The 14,824-nt window shown below is 38.2% G+C and overlaps 1 protein-coding gene across 1 annotated transcript; it reads right to left on the bottom strand.

Annotated features, from left to right (window-relative positions):
- Nucleotides 1-7,510: 7,510 nt before the first annotated feature.
- Nucleotides 7,511-9,281, bottom strand: LOC129553700 (olfactory receptor 5D3-like). Its single transcript, XM_055422449.2, has 2 exons — nucleotides 8,360-9,281; nucleotides 7,511-7,599 (listed from the first exon to the last, which is right to left on the bottom strand). The coding sequence occupies exons 1-2, from the start codon at nucleotides 9,279-9,281 to the stop codon at nucleotides 7,511-7,513; spliced, it is 1,011 nt and encodes a 336-aa protein (XP_055278424.2).
- Between the last annotated feature and the right edge of the window lie 5,543 nt (nucleotides 9,282-14,824).

Below are 14,824 nucleotides of genomic sequence, written 5' to 3'. Positions count from 1 at the left end.
AACTTGTCATGCTTCATTATATGTCTTGACCTTATCAATGAAACTCTGTGTAAAACTTCCTGGCTCTTCAAATTCTATCATACTTTTTGTGTGTATCCATTCATTCAAACATTATTGTTTCAAGTATATTAATATTTATCAACTAATTCTTCTTTGTCTGCCTCTAAGCGCTTTACACTTCTTTAAAAACCCATTCCGTTCCGTTCCGTTCCGTCGCTCAGTCGTGTCCGACTCTATGCGACCCCGTGGACTGTAGCCTACCAGGCTTCTCCATCCACGGGATTCTCCAGGCAAGAATACTGGAGTGGGTTACCGTTTCCTTCTCCAGGGGATCTTCCCGACCCAGGGATCGAACCCGGGTCTCCCGCATTGGAGGCAGAAAACCCATTAGGTTGTATAAAAATGGACCTTATAATCTAGATGAATAAAGAAACATTTATTAATTAACCACACATACAATTCATAGTAAAGTTTAAGACTTTCATTAATTAAAAAAAAAAACAGTTAAAAATCTAGGAACAAATGTCAAAACATAGTGTGCAGAAGAAAGGTTTTCTTAAATGGAGATATTAATTGTCAGATCCAAAAATTTGGGAAGGTAGTGATTCTAGGAAGATAATTTGACACTTAGAGAGGTCTTGAGTTGAGCAGCTGTATACCTTTTCAGGGCTTCCCAGTGGCTCAGTGGTAAAAAATCTGCCTGCCAGTGCAAGAGACACAGGGGACTCAGATTCAATCCTTGGGTCAGGTAGATCCGCTGGAATAGGAAATGGCGACTTGCTCCAATATTCTTGCTCGGAAAGTTCCATGTACTGAGGAGCCTGGAAGGCTGTGGTCCCTGGGGTCACAAAGAATTGGATGCGACTGACCACAGAGACACATACATACACACACCTTTTTAGAATTAAGAAATCCAAAACTGAAAGCAATTTAAAGTGCCTTGGTAAATTGCGTAGTTTGACTCTGTGGGAGAGGGCAAGGGTGGGATGATTTGGGAGAATGGCATTGAAGCATGTATATTATCATATGTGAAACAAATCGCCAGTCCAGGTTCAATGCATGACACAGCATGCTCGGGGCTGGTGCACTGGGATGATCCAGAGGGATGGGATGGGGAGGCAGATGGGAGGGGGGTTCAAGATGGGGAATACATGTACACCCAGGGTGGATTCATGTCAATGTATGGAAAAACCAATACAATAATGTAAAGTTAAAAAAATAAAATAAAAAAGAATGAAAAAATAAAGTGCCTTGGTAAATTGCATAGTTTTATTATCTCTTAACTCATCCCCTCTTAGCTCTGATCAAATGTTCCTTTTAATAGTTCACAGACAACCATTTTCTTTAATCATTCTATTCAATATCGTCCTGTTTGTGAAATCCTGGCCTACAGTATGAGATGGTGAACAATCTTTGCTCAAGGATCCTGAATTCTGCCTGTATTATCCAAGCACTTACCTGATGTTTGGGACACAAATGGAGGAAGAGACAGAGAATGAGGTAAAGAAAAAGGAAGGAATAAAAAGAGTGGATAACATTTGTGAGTGTTTATTAGACATCAACAATTAACAAAGTAAAAATTAACTGAAGATATGGCACGTGGCTTGAATACATATGTATAATAAATTTTAACAAAGAGTATAAAATGGTTGGAATACCAGGATGCTGATCTATAAAGAAGATACATATCACACCAGAAGTAAAGAGCATTCACCTGGATACATTCTTAATACGTATCTATTCTGTGGGTTTCTGCTCTAGAATCTGGGGCTAAAGCACTGACTCAGCATGTCTAAACAACACAGATAGATTTGAAGAAGCATGTAAAATTCATGGACTTATTTATTACAGTTGCAAAAGTTAAAAAAACCACTGTTTCTTAGATTTTACAGCTATCATTGTAGTGTCTTTGTGCAAAAACATTCAGAATGAAATTAAAGCCCAAGAAGATTCTCTGGCTTTCACAGGGGGCATTTGTGAGAAACTGACCTCTTCCACAGAATCATACTGAAAAGAACTTATGAATAATATTATTTTTAATAAAAGACGTCAGGGGTTTTCACCTGTGCTATGTTTTCTCAATTTACACACAATATTTTAGAACTGTTATTTATAAGCAGAAACATGGTAGAAATCATTTTTTGAGATATACTGTCCAAGAAAAATGGAGTGCTGGTGGATTGTTGCTAATTTAGAGAATATAAATGTGTAATCTGGTTAGGGAATCTCTTTTTGACTGCCCTGTATCAGAGCATCTAAAGAGTCATTTGATGTACGTACTGGCTGTTATTATGAGATCTAGTGGATGTGAACTAAAGGCAAGAATATTTTAAGTCCTATGAATGGAATTATAAAATTAAAATTGACATATTCAATTGTCTGAGGGCCTCCCACTTCAATTTACCAGTATCTCCCTGGAAGGAACTTGTACACATAGATATACCTCAGCTTTTGTGACTATCCTAGGGATATGGTAAAGAATCTGCCTGGAATATGGGAGACTTGGGTTTGACCCTGAGTCAGGAAGATCCCTTGGAGAAGGGAATGACTACCCACTTCAGTATTCTTGCCTGGAGAATTCCATGGACATAGGTGCCTGGTGGGTTACAGTCCATGAGGTCACAAAGAGTCTGACATGATGGAGTGTCTAGCACTTTAAGGGTTGATATGTCTCCAGATCATCTGACTCTGACAGACAGTCAAGAATGTCACAGAAAATTTAAACCATATCAAACACTTTCCCAACCACGACAGTATAAAACTGGAAATCAGTTAGAGAAATAAGTTTAAAAATTTGCAAATGTATGGAGACTAAACATATCCCTGAAAAACCAGTAGTTCAGAGAAGAAACAAAAATGAATTAAAAAATACCCTGAGACAAGTGGAAATAGAAAAATATCATGCAAAAAACTAGAGGACAATAACAAATTACAACAAACATAGTTTAAGAGAAAAGTTTGCAGTGAAAAAATGCTTACATTAAGAAAAAAAAAAAAGCTAGACCTTTTATACCCTAAAGAACTAGAAAAGCAGAACATGGGAAGTCAAAAGTTAGTAAAATGAAAGAAATTTAAAAGATCAGAGTTAAATGAAATTTAAAAAGTCAGTCAACATAAAGGCTGTACTTTTGAAAAGGTAAGCAAAATGGAGAAAAAACATAGGCAAATTTATCAAGAATAAAGAGAAGTCTCGAATAAATAATACTATAAATGGCAGAAGGGATATGACCCTTGATACTACACAAAAACCAAGGATCATAAGAAACTACTATGAATAATATATATCCCCCCAAAAAATCAAATGACTTAGAAGAAATTGTTAAATTCCTAGAGCATAACAACCTGCAAAGACTGAATGATGAAAAAACAGAAAATCTGAATAGACAAATTACTAATAAGGAGATTGAATCAGTTATCCAAAGTTCCCCAAAAGATAAGTCCAGGACCATATGGCTTTGTTGGTGAATTCTAACATTTAAAGAATTAATAATTTTTAAACTTTTACAAAAAAAAAATAGAAGCATAGGCAGTACTTCCAAACTCATTTTATGAATCCAGCATTACCTTGATCTCAATACCAGACAAAATACAACAAGGAATGAAAATTAAGGGTCAATATTCCTGATAAACATAAATGCAAAATCTCTAACAGAAATCTGTCAGAAAACCAAATTCAAAACTGCATTGAAAAGATCATACACTATGATCAAGTGTTATTTATTCCAGGCATGCAAGGACATTTCAACATGTTCTAACCGATTAACGTGATATACCACATTAACAAACACAAGTAAAAGTAATATAATCATCTCAATAAATGCAGAAAACAAATGACAAAATTCAAATTTTTTTCAGGATAAAATTCTCAGAAAACCACTTAGAGAGGGAACCTATCTCAACATAAATAAAGGACATATGTGACAAACTCAGCTTACGTCACATAAAATAGTGAAAAGGTAAACTAGTTCCCCCAAAGACAAGGAACAAGACAAGAATTTCAGTGCTGTCTCAACAGAGTAAAACCCTAAGAGATTTGATGTCCCTAGAGATAGAGGAGTGCCCCATGGAAAAAGTGATTTTGGAAAGGAATCATTATGAAGTAAGCAAGGACAAACTTCAACGTTCAAATATGTAACTAGAAAAGTAGATAATGGTAGTAAAGTTCTTGAGTGACACAAACACCCTCAGTTCAATTCATTTCACTCACTCAGTCGTGTCCGACTCTTTGTGACCCCATGAACCGAAGCACACCAGGACTCCCTATCCATCACCAACTCCCAGAGTCCACCCAAATCCATGTCCATTGAGACGGTGATGCAATCCAACCATCTCATTCTTCGTCGTCACCTTTTCCTCCCGCCCTCAATCTTTCCTAGCATCAGGGTCGTTTCAAATGAGTCAGCTCTTCACATCAGGGGGCCAAAGTATTGGAGTTTCAGCTTCAGCATCAGTCCTTCCAATGAACACCCAGGACTGATCTCCTTTAGGATGGACTGGTTGGATCTCCTTGCAGTCCAATGGACTCTCAAGAGTCTGCTCCAGCACCACAGTTCAAAAGCATCAATTCATTGGCGCTCAGCTTTCTTCACAGTCCAACTCTCACATCCAAACATGACTACTGGAAAAACCAGAGCTTTGACTAGACGGACATTTGTTGACAAAGTAATGTCTCTGCTTTTTACTATGCTGTTTTCAGTTCAGTTCAGTTCAGTTCAGTTGCTCACTCATGTCCGACTCTTTACGACCCCATGAATCACAGCACGCCAGGCCTCCCTGTCCATCACCAACTCCCGGAGTTCACTCAAACCCACCTCCATCAACTCGGCGAGGCCATCCAGCCATCTCATTCTCTGTCGTCCCCTTCTCCTCCTGCCCCCAATCCCTCCCAGCATCAGAGCCTTTTCCAGTGAGTCAACTCCGCATGAGGTGGCCAAAGTATTGGAGCTTCAGCTTTAGCATCAGTCCCTCCAATGAACACCCAGGACTGGTCTCCTTTGGAATGGACTGGTTGAATCTCCTTGCAGTCAGTCCAAGGGACTCAAGAGTCTTCTCCAGCACCACTGTTCAAAAGCATCAATTCTTCGCCAATCAGCTTTCTTCACAGTCCAACTCTCACATCCATACATGACCACGGGAAAAACCTTAGCCTTGACTAGGTGGACCTCGGTTGGCAAAATAATGTCTCTGCTTTTTAATATGCTATCTAGGTTGGTCATAACTTTCCTTCCAAGGAGTAAGCATCTTTTAATTTAATGGCTGCAATCAGCATCCGCAGTGATTTTGGAGCCCCAAAAAATAAAGTCTGACACAGTTTCCACTGTTTGCCCATCTATTTGCCATAACGTGATGGGACCAGATGCCATGATCTTTGTTTTCTGAATGTTGAGCTTCAAGCCAGCTTTTTCACTTTCCTCTTTCACTTTCATCAAGAAGCTTTTTAGTTCCTCTTCACTTTCTGCCATAAGGGTGGTGTCATCTGCGTATCTGAGGTTATTGATATTTCTCCCGGCAATCTTGATTCCAGCTTGTGTTTCTTCCAGCCCAGCGTTCCTCATGATGTACTCTGAGTATAAGTTAAATAAGCAGGGTGACAATATACAGCCTTGACATGCTCCTTTTCCTATTTGGAACCAGTCTGTTGTTCCATATCCACTTTTAACTGTTGCTTCCGGACCTACATACAGGTTTCTCAAGAGGCAGGTCAGGTGGTCTGGTATTCCCATCTCTTTCAGAATTTTCCACAGTTTATTGTGTTCCACACAGTCAAAGTCTTTGACATGGTCAATAATGCAGAAATAGATGTTTTTTCTGAAACTCTCTTGCTTTTTCAATAATCCAGCAAATGTTGGCAATTTGATCTCTGGTTCCTCTGCTTTTTCTGAAACCAGCTTGAACATCTGGAATTTTATGGTTCACGAATTGATGAAGCCTGGCTTGGAGAATTTTGAATAAATTCTTAAGATTTTCTGAAATCTTTATTAGCTTAGAAAGGGCAAGATCTCTAAATTGAACCAGTGTTAACAAACTACATTCAAGGACTATTTGTGAGAGACCCTTTTGATAATGGAAGTGTCATTTCTGTGGTTCTGAAAACTGCAAGAGAGTCAAATGTTTATAGAATATTCAGCTACAGCTAAAGACTTAAAATTAGACAAAGAAATATATTCCAAGGTACAGTACTCAGCAACAGAAGCACTCATATAAGTCTTTGAGTGTATTATTTATGTTATTTTAGCTTTTTAAATCTCATGTGACAACTATATTCATTAAGGAGACATCATCTAGAGTCTTACCAAGGTGAAGAGTTAGTCACCTAGTCGTGTCCATCTGTTTGTGACCCCATGGACTGTAGCCAAGCTACTCTGTCCATGGGATTCTCCAGACAAGAATACTTGAGTGGGTTGCCATTCCTTCTCCAGGGCATATTCCTGACCCAGGAATTGAACCTGGGTCTCCTGCATTGCAGGGGAATTCTTTACCATCTGAGCCACCAGGGAAGCTCCCTTACCTTGGTGAGCACAGTACTAAATATTATTAAGTTAGTCAGAAATTTTCATTTCTTTTCATCATTTTTCATCCAGCAAGTACTCATTGAAGGCCAAATGTGTTTTCTAGGTAATTTTCTAGGCATTATAGATATAAGATACAATACTAATACCAGGAATTTCTACTTTCTTGGAGTGTATGGAGGGAGAAGGAAATGAGACAAATAAATTATTGCATGTATTAAACATATCATCTGTTTCTAAGAAAAAAAATATCATTAAGGGGATAAAGAGTGATTATCTCATTATATTAGATTTTCAGAAAAGAATCTTCTTGGAAGGTGGTATTTGAATAGGCACATACATGATTTAATAGAAGTATATGTATAACATTGGATTGAGCACTAAAATATTTTGGAGCCTATTAACTTCCTTACAAGGTGTTTCGTGTTTTTATATTTCAAGCTATTATGTCAGTGAGTATGTCACTGAGTTCAGTGTGAGAATTGGGATGGTATAAAACAGACTCTACTTGAACAATTACTTATGAGCATTTGGAACTGAGCCTACTATAGAGGGCTTCCCAGGTGGCGCTAGTGATAAGGTACCTGCAGGAGACATAAGCGGTTCTGGCTCAGTCTCTGAACCTGGAAGATCCCCTGGAGGAAGGCATGGTGACCAACTCCAATATTCTTGCCTGGAGAATTCCATGGGCAGAGGAGCCTGGCAGCTACAGTCCAAGGTCTCAAAGAGTCAGACATTAGTGAAGTGACTTAGCACACAGCATGCACATAAAATAGAGATAAAGGATGCTGGTGTGGTGGAAGGCACAGGCAGATCAGACTCTGTGATGCCCACGGGTAGAAAGTATCTTTAAAATAGCGACAGAAGGGAAAGCTAGAAAATGATGACTATGAACTTTCTTAGTTCATTGAATTGGCTAAAGTAAAACAAGATCCCAAAGGGCAGCAGAATACTCACACAAAATATGTTAACTAGGACGGACTCGGAGTAGGCAATAAAACTCAGAGGATGAGTGTAAGAAACAGTCTATGCTCAGCGGTAGCACCAGCCAGAAGGTGGAACCCAGCCTCTGGGCACAACAGCTGTGTAAAGCGCAGGCTTACAAACAGCCAGGAAGCGGTTATGTACCAGCAATACTAAAAATTTGTTGTTGTTGTTGCTGTTAAGCATTGCGTGTGGTTTAGGAGGAAAGAGAGAGAAGCGGAAGTCACACACCTTCCTTTCCTGTGTCTCTGTGTATCTTTTTCTGTCTCTTATAAGGACACTCTCATTGGGTTTTGGCTTCACTTTAAGCTCATCTTGACTCTTACTTTAATTACATCTGCAAAGATCTTATTTCCAAATAAGGTGACATTCTGAGTTCTGGGTGACATGGATATTTGACAGACACTATTCACACACAGTGCTTCCATGTTGGCTCAGAAGGTGGAGAATCTCTCTGAAATGCAGGAAACCCAGGTTCAATCCCTGGGTCAGGAAGATCCCTTGGAGAAGGCAATGGCTACCCACTCCATTATTCTTTCCTGGAGACTTCCATGGACAGAGGAACCTGGCAGGCTACAGTCCATTGGGTGGCAAAGAGTCAGACATGACTGAACAACTCACAGTTTCACTTTTCATACACCCACAACACACATCATTTTGCACATGATATATAGCTATTTTATTTGATACTGAACTGGACAGAAACTAAGAGATCAAATAGCCAATTTATGACTCTAAATTTATGATCTAGTGAGTTGACTACATAATTTGAGTCATCATCTCTACGAGAAGATTAAATTAACAGTACATAATAGATCAAATTTCTTTTGGAAATACAGATCTTCAACCAAATTGTATTAAGTGATTCATTAATTTCCTGACACTCTCTTTCACATCTTTGTTCCTGAGGCTATAGATCAGAGGGTTCAGCATGGGACTCACCACTGTATAAAATACAGAACCTACTTTGACCATGAGCCATGAGTTTTTGGACCTGGGTACACAATAAAGGAACAGGATAGTCCCCTGGAACATGGTGACGGCGGTCAGATGAGAGGCACACGTAGAGAAGGCTTTGTGGCGCCCCCCAGCAGAAGGCATTTTTATGATAGTGCCAAAAATGGAGATATAAGAGGTGACGATAATTGCCAGGCTGCTCACCTCATTAAACATGGCAATGGCAAAACAGAGCCCTTGGCTGATGAAGGGGTCAGAGCAGGAGACAGAGACGATGACAGAGTGCTCACAGAGGAAATTATTTATGATGTTAGAGCCACAGAAGGATAATGCCAGGAGCGAACAGGTGAGTGTCAGGGAGGAGACCACACCCCACGTGTAGGGACCGGCCACTAATGATGCACAGAGTTCTGGGGACATGACCACTGTGTAGAGTAGAGGCTTACAAATGGCCACAAATCGGTCATAGGCCATCACTGCCAACATGAATACCTCTGCCACTGCAAACATACAAGCCAAGAAGAATTGCATGATGCATCCTGTGAACGAGATGGTTCTGTCTTCCACAACCAAATTCTCCAACAGTTTGGGTGTAACTGTGGTGGAATAGCAGAAATCAACAAAGGACAAGTGACTGAGAAAAAAGTACATGGGGGTGTGGAGTTTGGGACTGATCCTGATGATGGTGACCATGCCCAGGTTCCCCACCACGGTGACTGCATAGACAGTGAGGAAAACCAGGAACAAGGGAACCTGGAGGTCGGGATATTCTGAGAAGCCCAGGAGGGTGAACGTGGCTCCAACACTCTGATTTCCTTCAGCAAACCACATAACTGTTGTTGGAGAAAATCTGAGACAGTGATAATAAAATGATAACAATGATAATGACGACAGTGCCTGGATATCACATTTGTCGTGCAGCAGACATTGTGTTAAAACATCGGTACCTTAGTTTTGACCACCAAAGAAGACTTATGAATTTCAAAACAAGCAGTCTCATATTTTACAAAGGGAAATGGAAGCGTATATGAGTTAAGACACTTGTTTGAATTAACACAGCCTGCTAGTGATGAGTTAGGTTTGAAGTTGATCATGAGTGACAGAAATTGAATTTAGTTTAGAGTTAGAGAGAAATATTTTCTATAGTGTTGTAGAAAAACATGTTTTTCACAGTTCCACCATTCTGAAGGTCTGTGCTCTTTAGTGGGAGTAACATAACAATAAATGAAAACAATGTACTCAAATTTATTTTAAAAAGCAGGAGGAGTAATATTTTTAGAGGCCGTAGTACTTCTATCATTATCTTCAAACTGAAGATCATCGAAAAGGCAGAGGTCATGAGTCACCACAAGAGTTTTCACATTTTGGAAAACATAAATGGACATTGAAGAAAATAAAGCTCTATCTTCAAGTTTTCCAATGATTGCAGTTTGATGCTAAAATTATTGGCTCTGTATTCAATGCAGCAACCTGGCAAAGTAATGAAGTTGTATTATAATTTGTAGTACCCTCACTTTTGCTTTCTTTCCTATTTGACTATTTATCATTTGTCTGATACAGTGCTCACTGACATCTCTCATTGTCTCACTGGTGCTCTCAGTGCAGTCTTTTAAATACTTTGATCAAGATCTTTTAACTTGCTAGCAATATTTTTAATGTAATAAATTTATTAGGAATATTATAGCATTAAATGCTTATAGAATATCTGAACTACAGAGTAACTTAGAATATATTTTGCTCAACACTTTCACATTATATACTGTTGCTCAAGAAAATCAGAGAATACGGCAGTAAACACAAGTGGTTACACTATCACACTCAAAATTGCTGGTGACAGGAATATTGAGTTTGATTAAAACTACAGGTGATAATCTTGCTTTGAGTCATACAATCATTATTTGTATACATTATTTTGAGAAAGCAAAAGCATCTTGTACTGGTAAGCAGTTTATAACAACAGAAGTATATTTATTTAGCAAAGATTTTCAAATAAGTTAACCAATAACAAGCACACATCTGAAATATTCATTAATAAAGGGACTATTCAACTCTCATAAACACAGATGCAATTTTAGTTTTGTCTGACCATGTGAAGGGAGAAATAATTCATTATTTCTTGAATAGCTTTATGAATACTTTTGACACTCAAAAAATGTATTTCCTATATGCAGAAAAGGGAACGGGTGGGAAGTGGAAGAGAGTTAGTGACAGACAGACTGGCACAATAAAACAAGCAAGAAGTTGGAAACTTAAATTCAGTTCCAAGCTTTGGCATTTACTGTATGATCTTTGGTGAATCACTCAGATTTTATGAGCCTCAACTTCTTTATCAGTAATAATGGCATGATAATATATATTTTATAGGTATATAAGTATTAAGTTAGGAAATGACATTAATATAATTAGCACAAAGTCTGATAGTTGTGCAATTCAAAATATATAGGCTTTCCCACCCTCGTCCATTTTAATATTGGTATTATTTAATTTATTTATTTTTTAATTAATTTATTTTAATTGGAGGCTAATAAACAATCTAAGAAACAGATCAAGGTTTAAAGTTGGCAGCAACCAAAGTGCAGGAACGATTGGTGATGTCAAAGAGTAGCTCAACTCTTTTTCTGAATTTCCTCTTGGCCCTGTTCATGCTAATTCATCAATCACTATCCTTCAATAAACTGTCTCTGTTTCCCCTGTGTTTTCTCATTATCATCTGAGTCTTACTAATCATCCCTTTTTAATCTCATGGTCACCTAGGCTCAGACAGCTTCCCTGTGCTGCTGCCACCCTGCACTGTGAGAAAATCGGTTTCTTCTTTTCTTGATTACTGTGGCTGATATGACAGTTTCTGACTCTTAAAAACTTTGATTTCTCCCTATTAACTAACTTATCAAATCTAAATTTCTCTGCTCAGTTTTATCTAAAACCTTATCCTAGCTGTATTCTTCAATTTTCAACCTTCTTTAATCAAGTCAGTATTCTCAGAATATAATGCCTGTAACTTCCTCTTTTCTTGCGTACTGATGCAGCACTTGAACAATGTATAAAGCATTTCATGCAAATTACTATCACGAGGACACTTTTCCTTTTCACTTCAGCCATGTTTTCCACACCCTTGACATACCTGCAGACATCACTGTCAGAAAAATGGAATAGTATATTATTATTTTATACATATGATTCTTATCTTCTTTTGACTCAATTTTGAGGTGTTGAGGAATTCCCAGGCATCATAATATTCTTTTTAAAAATTTCATTGTATCTACTCTGCAAAGCACAGTGTGGATATTCTCAAAGCAAAATCCAAGATGACACCCCAGTGAAGGGAGAGGAGATCAAAGCTTAGCCTTCAGGAAAATGGACTCGGGAGACATAACCACACAAAGACTGACAGAGTGTCCACTGCTTTAGAGGTTTCAAGATCTCAGTGTTCCCCAAAGGAGAGAAAAGAAACAAGATAGATCACCCCACCTGAAACCAACTCACCTGAAGATTCTGTTTCTACTATTAATTGTCTCCAGGGGAGTTCCCACTAGAATTCTAACATCATGGAAAACATTAAGGAGTTAATCAATATAGGAGGAGACCCCAAAATTTAATGTAACTGGAATATGCTTCTTTCATAATATCCAGAAAAACTCAGAGAAAGGAAGAAACAGAGAGAGAGAGATTTGGAAGCTGTATCTGATTCTTATGAGTAAAATGCAGGGCTTACGTATGCTTCCATGACCTTGGGGATTTAGACCCTAGAGAGCATTTCTTGAGCTGTTTATTTTTATATCACACATCAATAAATTAGCTTGAAGCTTTTTTCATGTGGCAGTTTGCAAGAAGGTAGTTCCTTCTGAATCACTGGAGATGGCACCTCAAATAGCCCATTTTATTAATTTCTTTATAAATAATTATACAAAAATACATGAACTGAATAAGAAAACTTGGTGACTACAATAAACCCAAAACAAAAGATAAACAAGCTAAAATGCAACTGTTCAGAGATATTAACGCTTTATATATATTTACTGTGTGATTTTTCTTTCCCATTCTGTGTATGAAGTGTGCATGTGTTTTGAGATGTATAAGGAAATATAACTTGGTCTCTGATTTTATTGCTTAACCTAAATAAATATCATTGTCTTCAGAAACAGTGATGTTCTTTACTGAAACTAAATTGTGTTTGCTTCTAAATATAAGCAATCCACACGTTCAAGCTTATATTAATACAATTAAATAATACAGTCTCTTAAAAATGGAAAATGCATTTTGGAAACATATTTAAATCTCTAAAACCTCTGAGTGTCAATCAACCCATTGGTTCTACTATACTGAAATATCACACAATTAGATCCACTCTCTTGCCTGGTGGCTTGGTGGTAAAATTAAAAAAAAAAAAAAAAATCACCTGCAGTGCAGGAGACGTAGGTTCTATCCCTGCCTGGAGTCAGGAATAACCCTTGGTAAAGGAAATGGTCACCCACTAGAGTATTCTTGTGGGAAATCTGTTGGACAGAGAAGCCTGGTGGGCTGCAGTCCATGGATACGCAAAAAATTTGGACACAATTTAGTGACTAAACAGCAGCAGCAAATGCTTTCCCTAGGTTCCTGACAACGTAACTAACATTTGCCAGACTCTTCCTGAAGGCATAACACACCAGAGGCTGTTTCCCACCACGCATAGAATTATTGCACATAGTATGTTCTTGATCCAAAATCCCACAAGTCTGCAGGGTTATTCTCTCACTGAGATAGGTTTGAGTTCCACAATGCAGCTTCCCCCCATCGCTGACACCTCTGTACCCTGGACTAGCTTTGGAGCCAGTATCTACACCCTAGTCACCCAGAGCTAGCAGCCTTGTTGGATATTAGTTTTCCGTGCTGCACAACAAATTGCCACCAACTTGGAGGCTTAAACTGCTATCACAGTTTCTGTAGCATAATAGTTTGGGAAGTGCTTGTGTAACTTCATAAGATACGGCTGAACTATTTTCCAAGTTATTTACCCTGTACTCTTATCTGATATGCATAAGCATTTAACTTGTTCTACCTTTTCAACAGTATTTGAAACTCTTATTCATTTTAGCTATTCTTAATGGAGTACAGTAGTTTCTCCTTGTGGTTTAAGTTTGAATTTTAATAAGAATGTCATTGATGACTAGCTATGCTTAGTATTTTTTCATGTGTTTATGTGTGTGATTTGTTTTGTCAAATGTGTGCTCAGATAGTTCATCAAAACTTTAAGCAGGCTTTTTTCTTGTTGTATTGAGTGTAAAAACTTCCTCTGTATGTTTTTCATAGAAACCACTTATCAAATATAAGCTTTGCAAATACTTACTCACAATCTGTGGCTTGTATTTTCACTTTATTAATGGTGTCATTTATGCTTAAGAAACTTTTACCAAACATTTTTAATGGTAATGAAGCTCCTTTTATTGTTTTTTTAAAGATCCATCCTTTTTATTTTCATTCAAAAAATTATCATCCTAACTTTTGAAAGATTTTTTGTTTTATGCTGAATATTTTTTAGTTTTCACTTTTATGTTTACAACCATATTCATTCATCTATGAGTCCTTGGAAAGAAAGCTTTGACAAACCTAGACAGCGCATTAAAAAGCAGAGTCATCGCTTTGCTGACAAAGGTCCGTATAGTCCAAGTTATGTCTTTTTTCCAGTAGTCACGTACAGATGTGAGTGTTGGACCATAAGGAAGGCTGAGTGCCAAAGAATTGTTGCTTTCAAATTTTGCTGGAGAAAACTCTTGAGAGTCCCTTGAACAGCAAGGAGATCACACAAGTCAATCCTACAGGAGATCTACCCTGAATACCCATTGGAAGGACTGAGGCTGAAGCTGAAGCTCCAACACTTTGGCCACCAGATGAGAAGCGTCGACTCATTGGAAAAGACCCTGATGCTGGGAAAGGCTGAAGATAGTCAGAGGAGCGGGCAACAGAGGATGAGCTACTAGCTTCACTGACTTAATGGACGTGAGCGCGAGAAAACTCTGGGATGGTGAAGGACAGAGAAGCCTGGCATGCTGCAGTCCATGGGATCGCAAAAGGTTGGACATGGTGACCGAACAACAACGACAATTCATTTCATTCCATTCATGTTAAGAGTTGTGTATGCTATGAAGTAAAAGTAAAGGCTTAGTCCTCCCTGTGGGTATCCAATTAGCACTGTTTATTGAAAATTATCATTTCTCTATCGAATTATAATAGCAGGTAGTTTTAAAATTTAAATGACCAGAGATGCTTGAGTCCATTTGGGGACCCTATTAGTCTAATATCCCATTGCCTTGATTACTCAAAAACTTTTTGCAGTAAAATAGGGATATGAACATGGAGAAAGTAGAATGATACTTTAATTTTGTTTGCTAGTCAGT

Source organism: Moschus berezovskii, chromosome 14, assembly GCF_049115385.1.
Source record: "Moschus berezovskii isolate FMDL1 chromosome 14, NW_MosBer_1.0, whole genome shotgun sequence".
NCBI lineage: Eukaryota > Metazoa > Chordata > Mammalia > Artiodactyla > Moschidae > Moschus > Moschus berezovskii.
The sequence above is the reverse complement of the archived record's forward strand: the minus strand, read 5'-3'. Positions and strand labels throughout refer to the sequence as shown.

Coding starts and splice junctions, on each gene's coding strand:
- LOC129553700 (XM_055422449.2), bottom strand. CDS start 9,281: ATGTGGTTTGCTGAAGGAAATCAGAGTGTTGGAGCCACGTTCACCCTC. Junction 7,600..8,359: donor GAGTGTCAGGAAATTAATGA/ATCACTTAATAC, acceptor TAAGCCTGCGCT/TTACACAGCTGTTGTGCCCA.